The sequence below is a fragment of the Topomyia yanbarensis genome, chromosome 2 (genome assembly GCF_030247195.1).
Source record: "Topomyia yanbarensis strain Yona2022 chromosome 2, ASM3024719v1, whole genome shotgun sequence".
Taxonomy (NCBI): domain Eukaryota; kingdom Metazoa; phylum Arthropoda; class Insecta; order Diptera; family Culicidae; genus Topomyia; species Topomyia yanbarensis.
The window spans coordinates 99,043,439-99,063,078 of NC_080671.1; the positions used below are offsets into that span (position 1 = coordinate 99,043,439).

At 40.9% G+C, this 19,640-nt stretch overlaps 1 protein-coding gene across 29 annotated transcripts in view; it reads right to left on the minus strand.

The window, feature by feature from the left end:
- Positions 1 to 15,776, minus strand: part of LOC131678966 (myosin heavy chain, muscle) — a 42,635-nt gene extending 26,859 nt beyond the window's left edge. For 10 of the 29 annotated variants that reach the window (XM_058959451.1, XM_058959454.1, XM_058959453.1 and 7 more), the window contains exons 1-6: positions 14,294 to 14,539; positions 5,387 to 5,687; positions 4,674 to 4,817; positions 3,664 to 4,044; positions 3,427 to 3,589; positions 2,952 to 3,055 (exon numbers count right to left, since the gene is read on the minus strand). In XM_058959451.1, the coding sequence (XP_058815434.1) occupies positions 2,952 to 3,055; positions 3,427 to 3,589; positions 3,664 to 4,044; positions 4,674 to 4,817; positions 5,387 to 5,593 (999 nt within the window). In that variant the 5' untranslated portion in view covers positions 5,594 to 5,687; positions 14,294 to 14,539. Of the gene's footprint in view, positions 1 to 2,951; positions 3,056 to 3,426; positions 3,590 to 3,663; positions 4,045 to 4,673; positions 4,818 to 5,386; positions 5,688 to 14,293; positions 14,540 to 15,754 lie in introns of those variants that run through there. The other 19 variants (XM_058959452.1, XM_058959446.1, XM_058959438.1 and 16 more) reach the window with 4 other exon arrangements.
- Between the last annotated feature and the right edge of the window lie 3,864 nt (positions 15,777 to 19,640).

The following is a 19,640-nucleotide window of genomic DNA, read 5'->3' on the forward strand; positions in this document are numbered from 1 at the left end:
CTTGGCCACAATTTTCGTAATTTATATGCCCGTTATCTTGATATTTCCCTGTCGAGCTTCCTTTCGAATTTGATAATGGAGTGATGTTCATGGTATCATGGGATAGTCGTCATTATTGCATGTTATAAGTTGGCTACGGCTCGACCCGATTACAGATTTAACTTCTGAGTTGAACTGAAAATTGATCTTAATACTAAGAATGCAGTGTACAAAAAAATTGGTTGGCTTCGTTTTTAAAACTATTAAGTTTTAATTTAAAATTAAAATCAAAACTTATTCCAAATAATAAATAGTGTGCAACGATGAGTGATTTATTCTCATTGCTTAAAGTATATTTAAAAAGAAAATACTGGAAAAGTGTTTTGCGGGAATGTTGTCGATCAAAACTGGGTTTGAATACCCTAGGAAAAATTTATTGTCAAAATCAAAAATTCAATAAATTTTCTTCGTTCTGCTCTAACAAAATGATTTTATAAATATAGAAATAACGTCCTAACGATCCAAGATATAACTGTTTCGACAAGAAAGATTTTTAAGGATCCTACATTGAGGGGGACTTCCGTTAACCGTTTGGACAGAAATGCTACGACGCTCCCTGGTTCTCGAGTTGGTCATTCTAGCATATTAGTGAATATAAAATGTCAAATATATTACAAAAATTTCTTGTCTAGAAAGCGATCTGCAGTTGTAGTAAAATTGGTAAAATAGGCGCATAGGAATTTTTATTGAATTCTCTTATGCAGATTATTATTATGAGTTAATCTCTATTCTTTTATTTTTCTATGAACAGAACTGTTGATTTTTAAAATAATTTTGATTTAGAAGAATGGAATATATCAAAAACCAAAGAGACTAAATGTTTAAAAGGTGGCCTCATCAGCTCTACTATAGTCTGAAAATGTTATCTTGTGATTGCTAAAATACCCGTCCATACTATGTGTGTGGAAGATACCACACTTTCCGGTTTAAAAGACAGAAATGCGTTTGGGAACCATTTGTCAGCTTGTAATTTGTCTTCAAATGTTTGTTTACGAAACTGAAAAATATTCTAAAATTTAAAAATTTAATTCCAAATTGAAGACATTTTCTATTTTCAAAACATTCCCACAAGAACCGCTTCCTAGAAATTAATCACATTTATTCTTCTGAGCCAATTTTTTTTGTGTACACACTAAACACAAACGGTGCATGGATGGGGATGATTGCGGTGCATTGGTGATTCACGATTGTCAGGTCAAACCGTCAAACCTCGCTCAATTGTTTATAATTGAGCTGGTCATTTCGTTCTAGATTAGAACTCCGCTCATTTGAATGAGATCAAATTTAAAATAAATAAAATATACAAAAAAAGAAGCACAAACAGTAGTCCACGTCCGATAAATGGATATTGGACAGCTTGGGTTAGGTTCTACGCGTCTGACCAGAGTCGGTCAGATGAGGGGGTAAGCTTGTAGAAAATTGACTGAAACTACAACGAAAGCGAGTTTCCGGGGGTGAATTCGGTTGATTGTTCTGATCGGAAATCTCCCCCCCCTACATGTGCTTGAGTGCTTGTGCACCTAGCCTAGAGCGCATTGCAGAGCAGTTCATATGCCGCCGGTTGCCAGATGTCCGATGTTTATTACGTTTTTCGGCGACCGGTTGAGTCCTGGTTTTACATCTCATGCGATATACTAATCGTAATAGGCGAATCAATTCAAAATTCCGAACCGGTTCCGGAATGGGTTTAACTTGGAGCGCTTGAATCCCGATAAATTTATGATAAAGGTCGGAAAACAAACTATCAAAACAAACCTGTGAGATGAATATCCGGGTAAGTCGATACGTGCCTAGCACAGATGGTGACGTTCAACAAAAGTGAAAAGTTTTCTCTTTTGTTGATCCTTTGTTTTCTGCTCAGTTGGTATCGATTCGCCCGTAGTTTATTTTGACAATTCGACCCTAACCATTAATCAAAATTCGTCGGTATAGCAGATTTGTGATATTTTATATCCTCCTTCTATATAACATCTAATGATTTTAAAAACTCAAGCTCCGGTAAATCCAGTTATGAACTGCTCTGAATAAACGCCACGAAAAAATGTTGTATTCACCATAGCGAAATGGTTCTAATAAATGAAAAAAAAACATTTAACTATATCCTAATGATTGAGCCCATACACACTAGACTGTTTTCTCGAACGAATCGAGTAAACTTCCTTTCGCTGTTTCCGTGCGCGGATTTAGTGTGTTGTCTACCGACCGAAGCAGCACGCACGGATTCTGATGCTTCACTACGTTCGCTACATGTGTGTATGTGTACATTTGAACAACACAGGTGCGAATAACAGAGCAAGCGGTGACGAATTCGTGAGTGTGTCGATCAATTATCGGACCGTGCATGACAGGGTGAATTGTTGTTCTGTTAGTTCGGTCAGTTTTCCTTAAACTGCCTGCAAAATGTCCGAAATGGCTAGTAGGCCTCGTTCGTTGGGACGAGGTGGCCCGCCAAAATTACGAGGATTGGCGGTATGTTATGGTTGGTTGGTTGATTGATTCGTTGGTAGATTGTTGGCTGGTTGGCTGCTGGAGTCGTCGGAGTGTTACACATGGTTATACTAGTCTACAAACAAAATCCAATGGAATCTGCTCGACATGGATCTACCTGTCCCAAGCAACGAACAGCTCGCATAAGAGATCTGCTTTTGATTTCTTTTGTTATCCGAACTTCTGTGTCTCTTTTTGGAACATCAATTAAAAATTATCCGAACCTTTCGTTACTTGGACGGTTTCAAATGATTAGGAATGCTGGAGTTAGTTACGGGTTAAATGACCACGGACACGTTCATACAACTGGTTAGTTTGTTATTTACTACTATTCTATTTCGTGTTGAAAATCAAAACAAAAAACTAAAATTGAAAACACTGGATGCAATCCGTCAAACACGTAGACGACGGAACCGAAATCTTACATCGGTCAGCTGCATTTCTTCAGCGTCATCAACGGATGGAATGGTGGTTTTGCCCTGGGCAATAACCATGTAGTCGTAAATGTTGTTACTCAGAAGACACTTTTCTGGTTGAGTTTATCACAAAAATCAATGATTAGTTGTACGGTTCTGTTGGTATTTGTGGTGGTGATAGTGGAATGTGGTATCAGTTCAGGGCCACAACGTACACTTTTCCTACCATGTTCCGAATCGGAAGGAAAAGTCGTGCTGTGCGATGATATTCAAACAAAACAAAAACAAAAGTGTCGCGGTGCAATTTCCAAATTGCCGTCACGGAGGTTCTACTCACTAGTCTAAGGGTCTACGGGTCAGAGTGAATGTAAAAGAGAAAGGAAGAAATTGTCCAAGTTCAAAGTCTTGTGCCTATTCGAGAGTCTAGTTCGTCCGTCTGTCAATCGTAAGTAGTGGCCGATTACCACTTGTCCGATTATATTACCTTTCAGGCCCTTGACGGAACCGGACATGATTTGGTAGAAGATATGGTAAGAACGCTCCAGAGTCTGCTGGGAAATGACACGGGCCTTCTCCAGCAGGTAGGTCTCAATATCAGCACCAGCCAGCTTACCCGATCCGGTAAAGTGGATACGGATGAATTTACCCTAGGGTTGAGAGATGAACGAGATGGAACGGATTAGTGTTTTCTAAAGATTCAAGCCGTTTTCAAGCAACTTACGAAACGAGAAGAGTTATCGTTACGGACGGTCTTGGCGTTACCGAAGGCCTCAAGGACGGGATTGGTTTGGACGACCTGATCTTCCAGGGAGCCCTTCTTCTCGGCATTCTCGTCCTTCTTTCCGGAGGCACCAATGGTGGCAAAGTACGCAATGACCTTCTTCGTGTTCTCAGTCTTTCCGGCACCAGACTCTCCGGTAATCAACATAGACTGGTTCTCGTGGTTGGTCAACATGTTAACGTAGGCACCGTCAGACACGGCGAACAGATGGGGCGGCACTTCAGCACGACGCTTACCACGGTACATCTTGGCGACACGCATGGTGTACAGCGGCCAACGCTTGTAAGGATTGATGACAACGCAGAACAAGCCGGAGTAGGTCTGTGGAATGATAGGGAAGCGTGATTACTTATGACGTCGGCGACTGGCTTTTTGCAGCTGAAATTAACACATCATACAAAATACAGAATACAGTCCCGGACTACACATTTGTCCATGTTTTTGTCGGTCCGGGACCCGGTTTCCAAATAGATTTTGTTCTACGCTACCACACTATAGTACAGTAAACAGTGATTGCGGATGAGCTCGGAACGGTCGTCCCGAGTTTGAATTTAGAGCGAACTGTGATGAGAGCTGATTGAATCGATTCCTCGAGTTTTGGTGTATGTTTAAGGTGCAGTGGTTGGTGCTCGTTGAATCCGCGGCCGTCTTGTGCCGGGTTCTCAGGGGTGATACAATTTTCCACAAGATGAACCAAAGGGGTTGTGCCAGGTGCGTTTTGCGTGACTTGTCCTTTTTCGAGGAGGTTTCGCGATCGCAAAAGCTACTGATGTGAGGGGGATGGGGAGTGTTCCGGGTCGGTATTAGATGTTGGAATGGAGAATCGTTCAATGAGTTTGGTTAGGAATTGATATGATTGTCGGTTTAAAGGTTTTAGGTTGGTTTAGTGGAGGGTCCGATGGTGGGCGGAGTTAGCGGATTAGTGCTCACCGTCAAAGCCGGATACTTACGTAGATCAGCTTGGCCCTATATCGCTCTCTCAAGTTATGCAACACAGATGCATCATTAAGATATGTCAAGTTGGACATATCCTCGCATTTCTCGTATTTGGGGGGATTGACCTGGCCGACCAAATCCTTCTTGAAATCCTTGGTCTGCAGGTCGCGATCAAAAGTACCCCGAATGTGGGTTTACAACATCATCATAATCATCACCAAGCCAACAATTTGGCATATACAGTGGTAGGAAATGGAAGAAAAGAGAGAAGAGCAGTTAGTCGCGTCGTCAGCCACTTACATAGATCAGTTTGCAGCAGTATCGTTGGCGCAAGTTGTGCAGGACGGAAGCTTCGTTTAGGAAAGTCAAATCGGCCATATCTTCAACTTTTTCGAACTTGGGAGGATTCACTTGCGAGACCAGATCCATCTTAATGGTCCTTTCCTGCTAGTGTGAAATGGGAAAAAATGTACAGTGTAAATTGTGTAGTGTTACAGTGGTAGACCCGATCATGCCGGAGTTTAGCTAAATGTCAACGATGAGCTGTCCCAAGGGATCAGCTATCCGACGGAAGCTAAATCTACGACAGGAACGACCCTTCCGTGTATTCGCCATGTGTCGCCTAATCTTCCTTCATTTGTAACATCGCTGTGCGCTTTCCGTTTGATACTCGCGTAACTGTGCTGGATATGTTTGTGTTTAGGAAAGTATCGAAGCGATGCATTACCTCACCGCCGGGCAGGCCTACGGTGACAAGATCACCCTTGGTGGCCTTGATTTCACCCAGCACGTAGCCCTCCTTCTCATCCGGAACCCAGCAAGCCTTCTTGGCATCGTACGGCTTGCTTTGATCGATACGCTTCTGTTCGAGCGAGACGAACAGCCACTCGCTTGGATCGGGATCATCGCCGACTTGGACGACTGGCTTCGGCATTTTGAGCTTGTTTTAATTCGAAATGAGACGGGGGCTAATAAGAGACACGTTAATTTAGTTTGAGAGAATTTTGCTTCAGCCCGTAGTTGCCTTCCTGTTGAGAGAGAGAGAATGAGAGAAAGAGAGAATTATTAATCGCAGTGCTTTTGAAGAGATTTAAAGAAGCTTTAAAAGAATGTTTGTTTGTGTCAGTTCCGATGATCTATTGCTTATCCCAAACAGTTAAAAACCAGTGCACATTATATTGCAGAAAATATTCATCAGCTACCAAGCCAGCTCGAATTAGAGCCCAACTGGCTTTATTGTGTATTCGTTCGGGCATAATGCAGCCAGAGGTCATAATTTTAAAATAGCGCTACCAAGAGCTTTGGACATTCTTTTCCACTTAAATTCAGTAAGTACAGCAAAATTCTTTCTCAATTCCACAATATTTTACTTTTTTAGATTTGTAATATATTCCATGTGTCTCTAAACTAGTTACACCTGAGTAAAAGGCAAATCTAGACACTTTAGCGTCATTCAACTGAGCTCCAACTACACTACGGCTGGTACTATTTTCCGTTTGTTCGTTCTTCAAATCGCTTTCAAGCCATATTTGAGTAAGAAGCCGAAAAATGAACTGCCTACCCCCTAAGAATTGTTGTTTTCAAAATAATTCTATGAAGGACGTCTGTTGGACCAACGTTGCATGACATCCAAATAATCGTTCAACGCAGACCCGTGTTGAACAATTTTGAAATATTTTTTTTGGGCTTGTCGGTGGGTGTGAATCATTGCACTTTTTTCAATATTTTGGCAGAGTTCTGCTGATTCCCGCTCGAAGAAAAAGCTGGCAACCGTCCAAATTCCGACGCTGCTAGAATCGTTCAGTTGAACCGATTCACTTTTTTTAAAGTTTTTCTTTGGTTTACTGAATAAATCAGTGAATCTGTATTTTATTTTCTTGCGTCAAGCACTTTCAAAGATTTGATAAACATATTTTTCATCATTTTTTTTTCAGGAAGTAAACCATCTCAATCTGCCTCCTCATTGTTGCATTAACGTCTACCGGAGATGGGTATTCCACAGATCGCATTTTGAGTTATTTTGCAGTGAGACTCGTAAAAAAATTCATTTCTAGAAATATTTCAGGAAGAGTCAATCACTGTCATTGAAGAATCATTATACCACAGAGAACAGACATCCATGATCGAACAAAAATATTTAGAAAACGTGTGTAAACATTTGAATTAATATTCGATAAACACTAGCGCCGCCACACCAACCTATCCCAACTATCCGTCAAATCCATTCTGGAACCGGTTCGAAATCTGAATGGATTCAGTATGGAATCTTGCTCAAAGAAAACAACCGATTCCGACTCTATCGGTTGATGCATTTGAGCTGGAAATCCGAACCGGTTCTGGACTAGTTTGACTGGGTAGAGGAATAACCGCTGTCAACGACAGGTTTGGATATCCCAACTACTTTCGAAACCGTTAGATATTTTACACAAGTTGAATGCTGAAGATGGACGACTGTGTTCTGTGATTATACTGTGTGCAATCGTCTGCAATCAGAACATCACCGAACTTAGAGGTCCTCACTGGAGTCATCGTCTGCGAGGGCACATTTTAAGCTCCCGCTTTTCCAGAAAGTCCACAAATCGCTTACTTGTCTTCTAAATCTTCGTGTTAACAAAGTCTTCAAATTTACACATTTAAACTAGGGTGCCTTTAGTAAGAGATAGGTCAAGGAGCATTTAACTTATCCAACAAAGCAAAAATTTGACGAATTTCTATTTTGAATACGTACGATTTTTGATCGCTTTCTTCCAGTTCGAATTCTAATTAGTGACCTCTAGTCAAGTGCTGTTTCAAAATTGTCCAACGCCTGTCCAGAAAGAACAGGACGGTTTGATCAGTGAGAACAGTCGTTTATCGCGAGCATTGAAGTTGTATAAAATTCAATAATCTTTCCGAAGATAATTGGGATATCACTTCTTACGGGGTTTGACTGAATTATCAGCTGATCAAATAGTGACTTGGAAATATGTCGGTCACTCGTTAGGATATGCTGGTGTAGTGGCGCTAGTGTTTTAATAGGTATTCGTTCGAATGTTTATTGTAAACTTATTAGTTCAAACATGGATGCCCAAATGATGCCGGATGCTGTAGAAGAGAAAATATGGCAGGCAGCTAAGAGCTGACAAATATTAACAACAATAAAAGATGGTGGAACGAATTGGACGCTGGATTAGTTCAGTAGAGTGCCATTTGACCCAATACCGCGGTCATTGATTTAAAATTTTGTGCAATACGACCGACTTTTCGTGAAGTGGATACCTTCTGTCAGATGGTGATAGGTTTAGGCATACGGAAGTCACCTACCTTCAGTACCTTCATCTTCGCAATGCAGTTTTGCTTTCATTGAACATGTTAGCCCAAGCCGAACGGTTCGTTTTGCAGAACAATTTCAAACAAGTGGTTGAAAATGGAAACGTTAGAATTAAGATTCCTGTTTATATGATAAATGACTATATAGAGGTTAGGCTACATGACCTATTATCTCATACTCTACCTGAGCGAATGTCAGTATGCATGTCGTAATATGGAGAAGTAGAATCCGTTACAACTGACACGTAAAGAAATCTCTTCCCGGGTATTCCTAACGCTATATTTTGAGGTGAGAATTCAGGTCGAAAGACCAATTCCCTCCAACTTATAGTCACTTAAACTCAAAACTCATGGAACTATTATTAAACAAAATCCGTTATGTAAGTACTGCAATTAGATAGCACATCACTGAGAACCTTCCCAATCTTTGTTGAACATGTTGTAAGATATTTGGGATTGAAATATTGGACCATTTGCAGTATTGACGGAAACAAAAAAATTCTGCACTTCGTTTGAGTCTTCTGTCAAAAAGCGTAATAAAACTCCTAACAAGCTATAGTTTGGGGTAAAGTTATTAACTACACTCTTCAATTTTTTATAGGATTGAATTATTCAATTTGAGTGAAATAACGATTTGAATGAGCGGAGATGCAAATAACCCATTTCCCATACAAATTTGCATACAAAAAGAACACAAAAAGTGCCATGCTGAAAATTGGCATAAGATGAGCCACTCTACTGTCTTTGACATCTTCCATGGTGAACTACATTTCAACTGCCGGGCTACGAAAACCGTTGTCAGTTAATACACCTCGACATTCTTAACATCTTTTCTAGAGCCTTCTTTGTTTCGTTATATAGTAAGTTCTGCCGGAGTGGACTGCTCTATAATTCGAGCTCCACGGAATAACTTCCAACTGCGACTACCTTTCCGGAGAATCAACTACCATCGCCATCAACTTTAACTTGATGAGAAACATTTCAATTTCCAGTAAGTAGCTAAAGTTGGACGTGTGCGATGGGCAGGATGCGTTTCTAGAATACTGATCAGGATTCCTCTGGAAAAGTATACACTTTGAAGTGGGAGGTTACAAAACGAAGAGGAGCTAGATGATCGGATCAATCGGAGCAGGATTTGTTTATTTGGGAGCAGAGAAAAGCCCTCTGGAGCTGAATATTGTTTTAATTTGCTCTCCAGCAGGCATACAACCTCCTCATCTTTTATAACAGATAACATTAATCCAAATGATACATTTCTCCACTTATTAATTGCAGCATTATCTTAGTAACTAGGAAAATTAGCACTAAACTAGACAGCTAGCAAGATAACGCAAGCTCAGAAACGGTTTCTTGGCAATATTACGGGTCAAATGAAAGTCGAAAACACTGGAACAGCTTTTGAAAAAGTGACACATACTGGCGAAAGGTCCGTTATAACCGTATCTTGTTTTGGCTACCGGAATGCGACAAAATGACGGATTACGACGATGAATATAATCTAAACATCCAACAGTTGTAAAAGTTCGGAGCAGTTGCTTCGAGATTGTGGCATATCGGCAATGAAAACTGCTTTCAAATCATCCCGCGGTATAGAGAGCAGATCGAGGTCAATAAGCTTACGGTGATCTAAAGCGCTCGATATGATCAGTGGGTCCCTCCATTGCGGTTGAAAAAGTGCGAAATGAAGTTTATTTTGGGATCTTAGTAGGCTTCAAAATCTTTAACAGATGATTCCTCCTTGAGAGCCCTTTGTGAGATATTGTAGTCGAAATTCGCTTTCGTCTGTTTGCGAGTGCAAGATATATCCGAACACTTGGCTGCTTGCATAGCACCAATGTGGTTAATACGTGCATCTGGGACTGCAAGAATTCTGCGTCCTTGGAATTCCTGATAAGGTTGAATAGCTTGAAATCGTCAGCAAACGCAAGTTTCATGCAGTCGTTTAAATAGAGCAAAAATGTAAATGATCCGAGATGACTACCTTAAGGGACTCTTGAGCTTTTCACGTTCGGTTAGGTACGAGTGAAGTCAATCAAGAAAATAACTTGGAAACTGTTTTCTGGTGATTAATTTTGTCAAAGGCTGCGATGAAGTATATGGCATCTATTTGTAGTCGTTCTTGCAAACATTGCCTGATTAAAGTTGTGTAGCTTACTATGTTTGTGAAGTCGTTGCTGGGAATCCGCGAAGACCTAACAAACCGACAATAACATATTGATAGTACACAAAATCGATGTTTATCCGTGAGGGTCTGCAGCAATCCAAGAAAACCGCTGGCTTAGACACAGCACATAATGCAGCTATTCCGCGATAGTTCGAAATAACGCGCTTTCGGTTGCTTTCTTGAACACTAGGAAAAAGTAGGATTTTTTCATAAATCAGGTAAACTTTCTGACAGCACAGAGTGCTTGAAAAGCATTGAAGGCGAAAGCTGGAGACTATTTGAGCAATTTTTCATTGCGCCAGATGGAATTCCATCAGGATCTGGACTAGCCGATAACTTCAGCTTAGAAAGTGTTCTGCTGACTGTAGCGGTTGTGGTTATACGGTGAGAGCCAACCCAGTAAGGTTCAGCCGAAAAATAAACCGAAGTTAGTTATAGTTAGAATCGGTTGTGTCACTGGAGCTGGAATGTTAACTAGAACCAGCCAGAGTTACGGCTCATTTCCGGTTGAACTTTATTGGGAATTGGAAAACGTAGAGGAACGACACTAACAGCTTCGGGGATCTCATTATCAGTTAAGATTTCTTCAAAAAGACGTTACTGAAATGTTGGCGAAATATCGAGCGGAGTTGCTGCTTGAGCCTCGTCCAGTGACATCTGAAATGGTGAACTAGCTTCGTTCCTTTGTTGCAGGATTTTACGAGCGGTGGATGATTCGAGGTAATTGACCATGGACCAGGTGAATTGGAGAACTATTGTCGAAAAGATCAAATCCAATAGAAGAAAATGATATTGGTAAGCCGTTGAGAAATTTGTCTCGTCTCTCGATGTTGAATTATATTTCTTGTAGAAACGGCTTTAACCTGTTGTTAGTCAACAATTTTTACTGATTCCAATTGTTATTAGGTTCACTCTTTTTAGCACATTCAAATCTATGATTTGCATCGGAACTGACATTAAACAATTCTTATACCTTAATCTAAAAATTTATTTTCGAGTTGGAAAGAGGAGAGAGAGACGGAGAGGTAATGTGATGGATAAATTGTGTGGTTTGTTTTCAATCTAACCTAAAAATTAATAATATTTGAACAAAAAAGGCCGGTGATTTTTGTGGCGGACATAACCGGATTAACGTAGAATATACTGTCGATTTGGTTCTGCATCCTGAATTAATTTTGATAGTATTTTAATTCAAATTTAACAATCGATTCTGAAACCTGTTGATTCGTAACCATTCCAGCTGGAAATCAACCAAAAATCATTTGGAATTCCTAATGAAACTCCAAGCGCCAGTTTTTGCCGAATTTCCATATGCATCCGTGTATAAGTTTTACTCGGGGTTGAGTTGTCATCCGAAATTACCCCACCTTCAATGTGATTTTCGATATGGCCAGTGATGTGCTGCTGGGAAAAAATCCATCTTTTGGTGTTTTTATTTTTGGGTTTTAACCTGGTTTACCTAACCTGACCGAAACATTTTTTTCGTTTTATCGAATTTATGATGTTCATTTAATGTTTTTTGAGAACTTAGCATTTTCATTCACATGATTTGCAAAGCCTACTTCAAATATCTTAGAATGTAAAAATCGAATATTAAAATCAAGAGTAAAAATCGGACATAGTTACTTCAGCCTAAGAGTCCCAGTCACCGTGACAAGCAGAAAGTTAGCAAAAGTTGAGCAAAGCGAAATTGATGCTGGCAGAGTTTCTTCGAGCTTTTTGCGCGAGAATTCTGGCAAAGAATTCGCTCAAATGGAACAACCGTTTCTGACAGAAGCTGCTCACTTTTATCCAGTATCCAGCCATAAATGTACGGCCAAGATCTCTGTACGATTCCTGTCACATCTTTGTCAGAATTTTTGCTCGATTCGTGTTAAATTCTACCAGGTAGGAATTGCCAGGATCTTTGCACAGTTTATGTCCGAGTTATGCCAGAGTTTTGCTCGGTTCCTGTCAAAATTTGCAAGAAAACGCGAGCGAAACCGAGTTCGCCCTAGCTCAACTAACCCGACAGGATACGCGCAGAAATATGACAGGGCTGCCAAACCAAGACTGACAGAAATCTAGCAGAGCGGTCTCTGCCAGAAAATTTGGTGACTGGGGTCGCTTGGAAAGTTCTCACTCGAAAAAAACAGTCAAACATGAACCTGTTGTAACGGCATTTAAATGAACCTCCAGTATAATTTGCTCACAGGAAAATCCGTATAACGTTTCATTCAAGATTAAGAGTCGGATAATGAATAATTATTTTTTATGGTTTTTATATTGAATTTTTTTTAATTGTCTCTTACATCGAAAAGCTCCTGTTCGATTTTTACGCATGAGTTTTACCATATTTTTACATTCTAGTATATTTTGTCCAAGCCCTTTTTATCCTGCTTGGGCTGTTCCACTTTTAATGAAATAAGGTAGGTATTGGCGAAACATGTAGTAAACACCTACTTAATTCGGTGAAAAATAATGGTGAGTGATATGCAGAAAGAGAGTGGTCTAGACATTCGTCATTCGGATGTACCACAATCGGAAATCTCACCCATTGTAATCCACATTCTTTCAGTATCAACCGTATCAGAAACAGTAGAAATACGTTACGGTGGATTCACAGTAAGAAATGCAATAGACTTAGTTTGGAACGTGCTAGAAAATTTGTAAAGAATTGTGAGATCAGCGATCAGACAATGATTAAATCGACCTAGCCTTATCAGAATTTTCTGATTCAAGCAAAACTTGATGAAAATAATGCTAATAAAAATGTTGATAACAATGTATTCATATTCAATTATTAAAATATCAAACAATTACAAAAAATTCAATCTTTCTTTCCCTGAAAAAAAACCGGGAAAAAACCTTGGGTTTCCTCCCAAACATTATAAAAGACCCGATTTGGTACATCACTGTTATATGTCTGATTTTAAAGATGCCGAAGTATGTGCAAAATCAATTCACGCCAATCTACCATTACATTTCTAAAGCGGTGACTGACCAATCATCTATGCACGATTCTGCTGCTGTTTTCCTATCTTGTCGTCGGTTCCCTCTACTTATCATTGGTAGAGGTATCTCACATTCATATTTGCATTTTATTTCTATGTGGTGAACTTTTTGCTACTGGTTTGGGTATAGCGAGACCAACCGTTATTATAGCTGCTGTTGGTTTAGAAATTATTTCGGACTTTAGAAAATATTGTGTAGTATAATATTTATAAATGTCATACGCATTACCTTATTTAATTCGAAAAGAGTGCGATTATTTTCGACAAAAGAGTACAGAATTTTCGTCTTTTGGCATAACGGGATTATACACGTTTGAAAAATCACGGTACTTTTAAAATTTTGAAACTCTATATTGATTGGTTAAAAGTCTTCTACTTCAACATCATTATAAAACTAATTCCTCGCGCTACCCAAAAACCCACACAAATTTGTCAACTGTTCACTCGCATCCGAGGGCAATCAAAATTCCCCCGATCAACCACACTGCTACCTATCATTTGGAAAATATTTCTTCATCAAGAGGAAAAATTTCAATCCCACGCAAATGAATCGGTTATGCAATCCCGGTGGGACCGTTCGCAGCAGTACGCAGCCAGCAGCGTTCGGAGCGGTTCGCACACACACTAGCTTCTATTTTTAGCAGCCGCCCGGAGAGACAGCGGGAGAGAGAGCAGCGCGCGCGCAAGATTGCACAAGTCGAAATTTTCTCGCGCACCCGCTGCCGACGCTGCTGTTCCTCACCCGTCAGCCTAGATCTAATTGACCAAATTTGAAGCATCGGAGCCAGTGGGAAGGAAAATTTTCGCGCTAGATGTAGGTATTTTTAAACTTTCAACAAATTTCAAACACTGGTCCATCGTTTCGTTTCTAGATGACGATGGTGCACGCTGCTTACTCAACAGAGAGAGACTGGCACATCGATTGGTTGAGTTATTTGCATGGCCACTGCTTTCCTCGATCCGTTAGGCAAGGTGGAAAATCGCTAGTAGAATTTTCTCGGAGCTTAGTCACGGTAGGTTGGGAAAAATTTCAATTTGATCGATTGATTTTTTTCAGAAAATTCACTCTTATCTATGATCGTTTGGTGCAGGGCTAGTATTGACTTATTTGTTCTACTGGAAATTGTAGAAAAAACTAAGCTTCAATCACTATCGGTTACTGATTTACCTCGTCACTGGGAATATAGTTTTTCAAATTCACTGAGTTATTCAGCTCAGGTTCGCTCGTAGTCAATGTTCAGGAAAGTCACTTCCTTAATAACTGCTAACACGGTAGAATTACCAACTAAAACTAATCAACCACTGAACTAAAACCAAATTGTGAATTCTTAGCAAGCCTTGAAAGAGAGCAAGGATCCCTATCACTAGACACGATCTACAACCGCCGAGACTCGTTGTCGAATTGAACAGGCTCAGTTGCCGATCGGATTGATCAAGTGGCGGCCACGGATTAGCCGAAAGCACGAAGTGCTACCCGAACACGAAGGATCGTACTAGCTCCCGTGCATGACTCATGTCTATGTACTGTCGCTCGCTCGCTCCCAGCCGAAAGGGGGTTGAGGACACGGACACACAGATACGCACACGTACATAAGAGCGGCAGCAGATCAACCTAACCCTGCGGGGGAAGGGTCGCGGTTCTCGCTCGGCACGACGATGCGTTTCGAAGTTTCTATTTCTGAAGGAGGTCAGCCCCAAATGGGGCAGCCAGTGTGTGATATCTATTCACGTAACCGGGCTCGATCGCGATCGGTACAATCATCGCCGTGTCTGCCCTGTTACGGACATTCGGACCGGTATCCGAAAATTCGGTGCGCCGGCGCGTGCGCAGAGTATACGGCACACGTGTGTGCGCGAATACGCATGACAGTGCACGGAGCGCGTAAGAACGCAACACTCTTCTCCACTTTCCAAGTGTTTTGCGAATATTGTCCAAGAAAATTTCGGAATGTATGTGTTCCTTCGTAGGCAATCCGTGGTCGAGCTATTTTTGGATAACAATTTTTATTTCATTCGTACGACTGTGCCAGATTAGACGGCAAGAGATTCTCATTCACAATTCACTGGCAGAACGAATTCACGATTTGCAGTTATGTAACGTGCAAGGAATGTTCATGTAATGTCCCACTTTCGCGCGATTAATTATCGCTCGCGAAAGTCACGAATGAGTTGAACTGTAGATCAAAAAGCGCCTACTATCACTGATTGAAACATCATTTTCGCCACTTCTCATACTAAATCACTTATCACCGTGAAAAGTCCATAATATCACGCAATTCGGTTTCACTTTCAGGTCCCAACAGGCACTTTTTGAATGTTCTACAACTATTCGTTTTTTTTCGCCAAAAATCACAATTGTCCTGCAAAAACCAGATCTCAGCTTATCCACAATAATCCAGCAGATCCAGGCGTACAACGAAATAATTCCTCAAGTTGCACACAATCGATGATGTAATCCGTTATCAATGCAATATCGACTGAAAACTAGGCCCCACCGACAAAATGGGGTCACACACAGCTCCTCAACCACAAACGGGCAGGTATATGTCCCTGTCTCTCTCTCTCCCTCTCTCTCTCTGATCTTCCCGTAGGACTCTAAGAAATGAATAGGTTTGATGTTATCACTTACGCGTTCGAAAGCCGTTCTAACCGAAAAATGTGTGGAACTTGCTTTTTATACGGCGCAATTTGATCGCCTGTTGAATGCCCGGGATTTGCCTCCCGATTTGGTTGCACACCAGCATATTTTCCTATGTACCTCACACACACCGGGACCCAATTGGTCACGCGGTACATAGGACCCGAGCACGCACACAAATCGGTAGAAATGTGCGGGAATTTACGCTCGCATAGATTTTCGCACATTTTCACCACCGGCGGCGCAGGATTACGAAAAACGCCATACACGTCATACGTGCGTTCGGCAGTGTCTCGGAGTCTAGTCACCTTTGAGCGATCAAGCCTCGGCGGTACCCACACATCGATAGATAGGGGGACCTACTATGATCGCACATCGAACCACCGACTTGATCCCGAACCACCCAAAACATCAGCAGGTTGGGAAAATGTCCCAGCAAAATCCGTTACGCCGACCGCAGTGGCAGACCTAGCCCACGCTCTGATGTTTGCTGCCGGCCCTTTGCTAGTTGCTTTCGTTCCACTGGCGCGAACTGACGCACGTTGGACCTTGTGTCCGCCGATCGTAAATCATCTATTTTTTACGGGAAAAAACATTCGCAGCCACTGTTCCGGGAAACATACATTTTCAGAAGTGTCCAGCCTGCACTCTAGCCCAAAACCCACAGTGTCATACCGTCGCCAATCAGCATATTAACCAATACCAGACCCCCGGAGCATCAGCGATCATTCATTTGACCATCAACCCATCAACATAGCAGCCCATTACGTGTCCGTCGGTACCTCTACAACATCGCACGTAACTGGCAACCTCAAAGGGACTCTATTTTTATTCTCGATCGTCCCAAAACGTCGGAACGCCACCACCGGTTATTGTTAAATTGTTTTACTTCTCGTGGAATGTATGTGCGAGGACACCGAACGAACGGACAGAAATAAAAAAAAAAGCTATGGTACTCGACATAGAACAGCAGTACACATTTGTACATAGAAACGACAAAAGAGTGTAAGAGTGCCGCCAACAAACCGACCGATGACCACCCACTCACTTAACAGAAAAAAAGCGCTGCCATTATTCGTACCGGCAGCCGGCTGTTGGCAGAAGAAGAAAATTTCGAAAAAGTGGTGTTGATGATGACCGCATACTTGAGCGATGAATACCCAGCTATCACCGTTCGCTAAACCGGTGGACAGTCGCACAGTAGCCTCCTCTAAAAATAACGAGAGATTTCAGCAATTCGTGATTTTTTGAATGGTTTGAGACATTTTGAGGATCTGAGCTACTTGAAGGCTTTATTCGAGGTTTTGTAGCCAAGGCCTCCAGGCTTCGTACGTACTATATCGGTACATACTTCAGATTTTCGAACTGCATTCGGCCGTAGTTGGTACTTCAGTTCGCTTCGTAGTAGAAGTGTTCAAATGTGCATATTCATGCCCGAACAATACGGGTGTTGTGGTGGATCATGTTTCAGTTTGCACGCATACCAGAGCTGTGCAAACTCTGCTCAGAATTCGACGACCTCTTTCAAGTTCATTACTGAATATCACTATAGCTGTTTTCACTTCCGGCATTCGCAATCTGCTGTGGTTTGTCAATCAGGCATATTTATATCAATTAGTTAATGAATTTACGTATCGATTTCATCTCATCAGAATCCGACACTTACTTAGTGACGGGACTAAGCTAGCGCCGAATTGACACTAGCTGCCAAAACGAAAACAAAACGATTTGTGTTTCTGAGCAAAGCCCTAGTCCTGCGTGATGTACTGCAAGAAAAGGAGCTCTGATTATGTTGATGAAAATTATTGAAGTCGTAACTTGGTTTGAATTAGTGAAGAAAATTTAGGTAAAAACTTTTTTCTCCACTAACGATAAAAATGTTTTAAACCACATTTGCGCGTTAAGGGCACAAAACCGTTAACTAAATTAGTTATTGAATTTGCGTTTGGACATTGTCATATCAGTATCCGATACTAACTTAGTGCCAGAACTGAGCTAGCGATGGATTGTCATTAAGTTATTGTCGGATTCCGATGAGGCAAAGTCGAAACAAGAATTCCATAACAAATTTAGTTATAGGTTTTGTGCCATTAGTGGAGAAAAATATTTTCCTGAATTTTCTCCACTAACAAGAAATAAAAAGAAATAAAGTTCTATTTTAACGACTATTGAGTGCCAGATTCTTTACTTAAATATATTGAGTACTCGATGATCACCGTCTAGCGAGGCCAATGTTCCACATTTATTTGGATTCTTTCAGATTTGTCTTATGAGGTCATATAACTTTTTTAAGGGTTTGTAATTTTGTCGGAATTCCGCAGGCATTCAAATCGATTTTTCTCTTCAGAATTCCGATGAGCGCTAGAGTGGCTCGACGTATGCCATTTTCCAGCACAGCAAGGCGTCTCACAGAAAAGCCCAAAAAATGTTTCAAAATAGTTCACACTGGGACATCCAAAAATTGTTTCAAAATCTGTCTACGCGGGTCCAACGCAGGACGTCTGTTGAACTGTTATTTGGACGTTGTCCAACGTTGGTCCAACGAACGTTCTTCATAGGACGATTTTGAAACCATTCGTTCCTATGGGGAGGGGGTGTTAAGCCGGTTTAAAATCTTTGGTAAGCTCCTACCCAGTTAAACCCATTCCGGAACCGGTTCGGAATCCTGAAAGGAATCAGTATGGATTCCAGCTCAAATGCAACAACCGGTTCCGATTCAATTGTTTTCGGTATCGGTTGTTGCATGTGAGCTGGAATCTTACTCCATTCAGGATTCCGAATTTTTTGACCTGGTACATCCCAGTCAAAAAAAAAAATGCGGACGAACATGGTTAGGCGATTTAAACAGTTTTACGTTTGACTCAACTCGTCTGTGCTAATTGCCCCTCGGAACAAATGCAAATTGCGAATGCGATTTAAAGGCAATTTCAATACTACAATACACAAAAATAAATTGTGGAATCGTGGAACAAGATCTCTGACCTAAAGTCCTAATGAAAGTCATATGGTGGTTTTGGTGTGCAATACCAATTTCACCATTGATTCTTCTTATAGTTTGGTGGTGATTACCTAGTATACTGATTAGTTTATGTGATAGATGATGCATCCGAACATAAGTATTTTTTGTAATTTTCATATTAGGCAATTAAGGGCGATTAAATGGCGCGTTCCCTAGGGGCAAAAAAGTAACGGCGGCAAATCGCCTAAATATTGCATTTGAAATAGTCCCCTAGTTGCCAGCAATTTGCTGGCAAATTGAAGGGCAATTAGCGCATCCGAGTTGGCAAATAGCCCCCCGTTAGCGAGCAACTTGCCCTTTTTGACTGGAATGGTTTAAACCATATGATGCTGTATGGCTGCGTTCTGGTCTGCGATATACAAAAAATGTAAATCATAGAAGGCTGTTAATTATTTTTCAATCCGATATTTTCGTGCATTAATATTGTGTTTTATCCATCATATGCTTCGTTTCATAGTGCGTGAGAACACTTGTCAAGTTGGAGCCGATGTGTTTCTGAACTTAAAACTTTAATGTGTTGCATACTTGATAGTTTGCCAATGTTGTACAGCGTTTTATAGTGACATAATGTTCAATGCACAAAAGTACATAAATTGGTAGACATATACGTGTTTCCATTCAGTTTGAAAACGCATTAGTTGAGTTTGTGGTAGTGGCACAGACTAACAGACATAAGACATCCCCCATTTGCTTGTGCATATGTCAGTGCCGCCATTATTGCAAATGTGGCCACAGCCCCAACTACAAATATATTTAAATGACCGTAAAAGCGGGCGAAGCATTGTTTTTGAGTGTTATGTATGTTAGTCTGTGGTAGTGGTACCATTTTATTTTAAACTTTAATTAAAAAATGTGTCC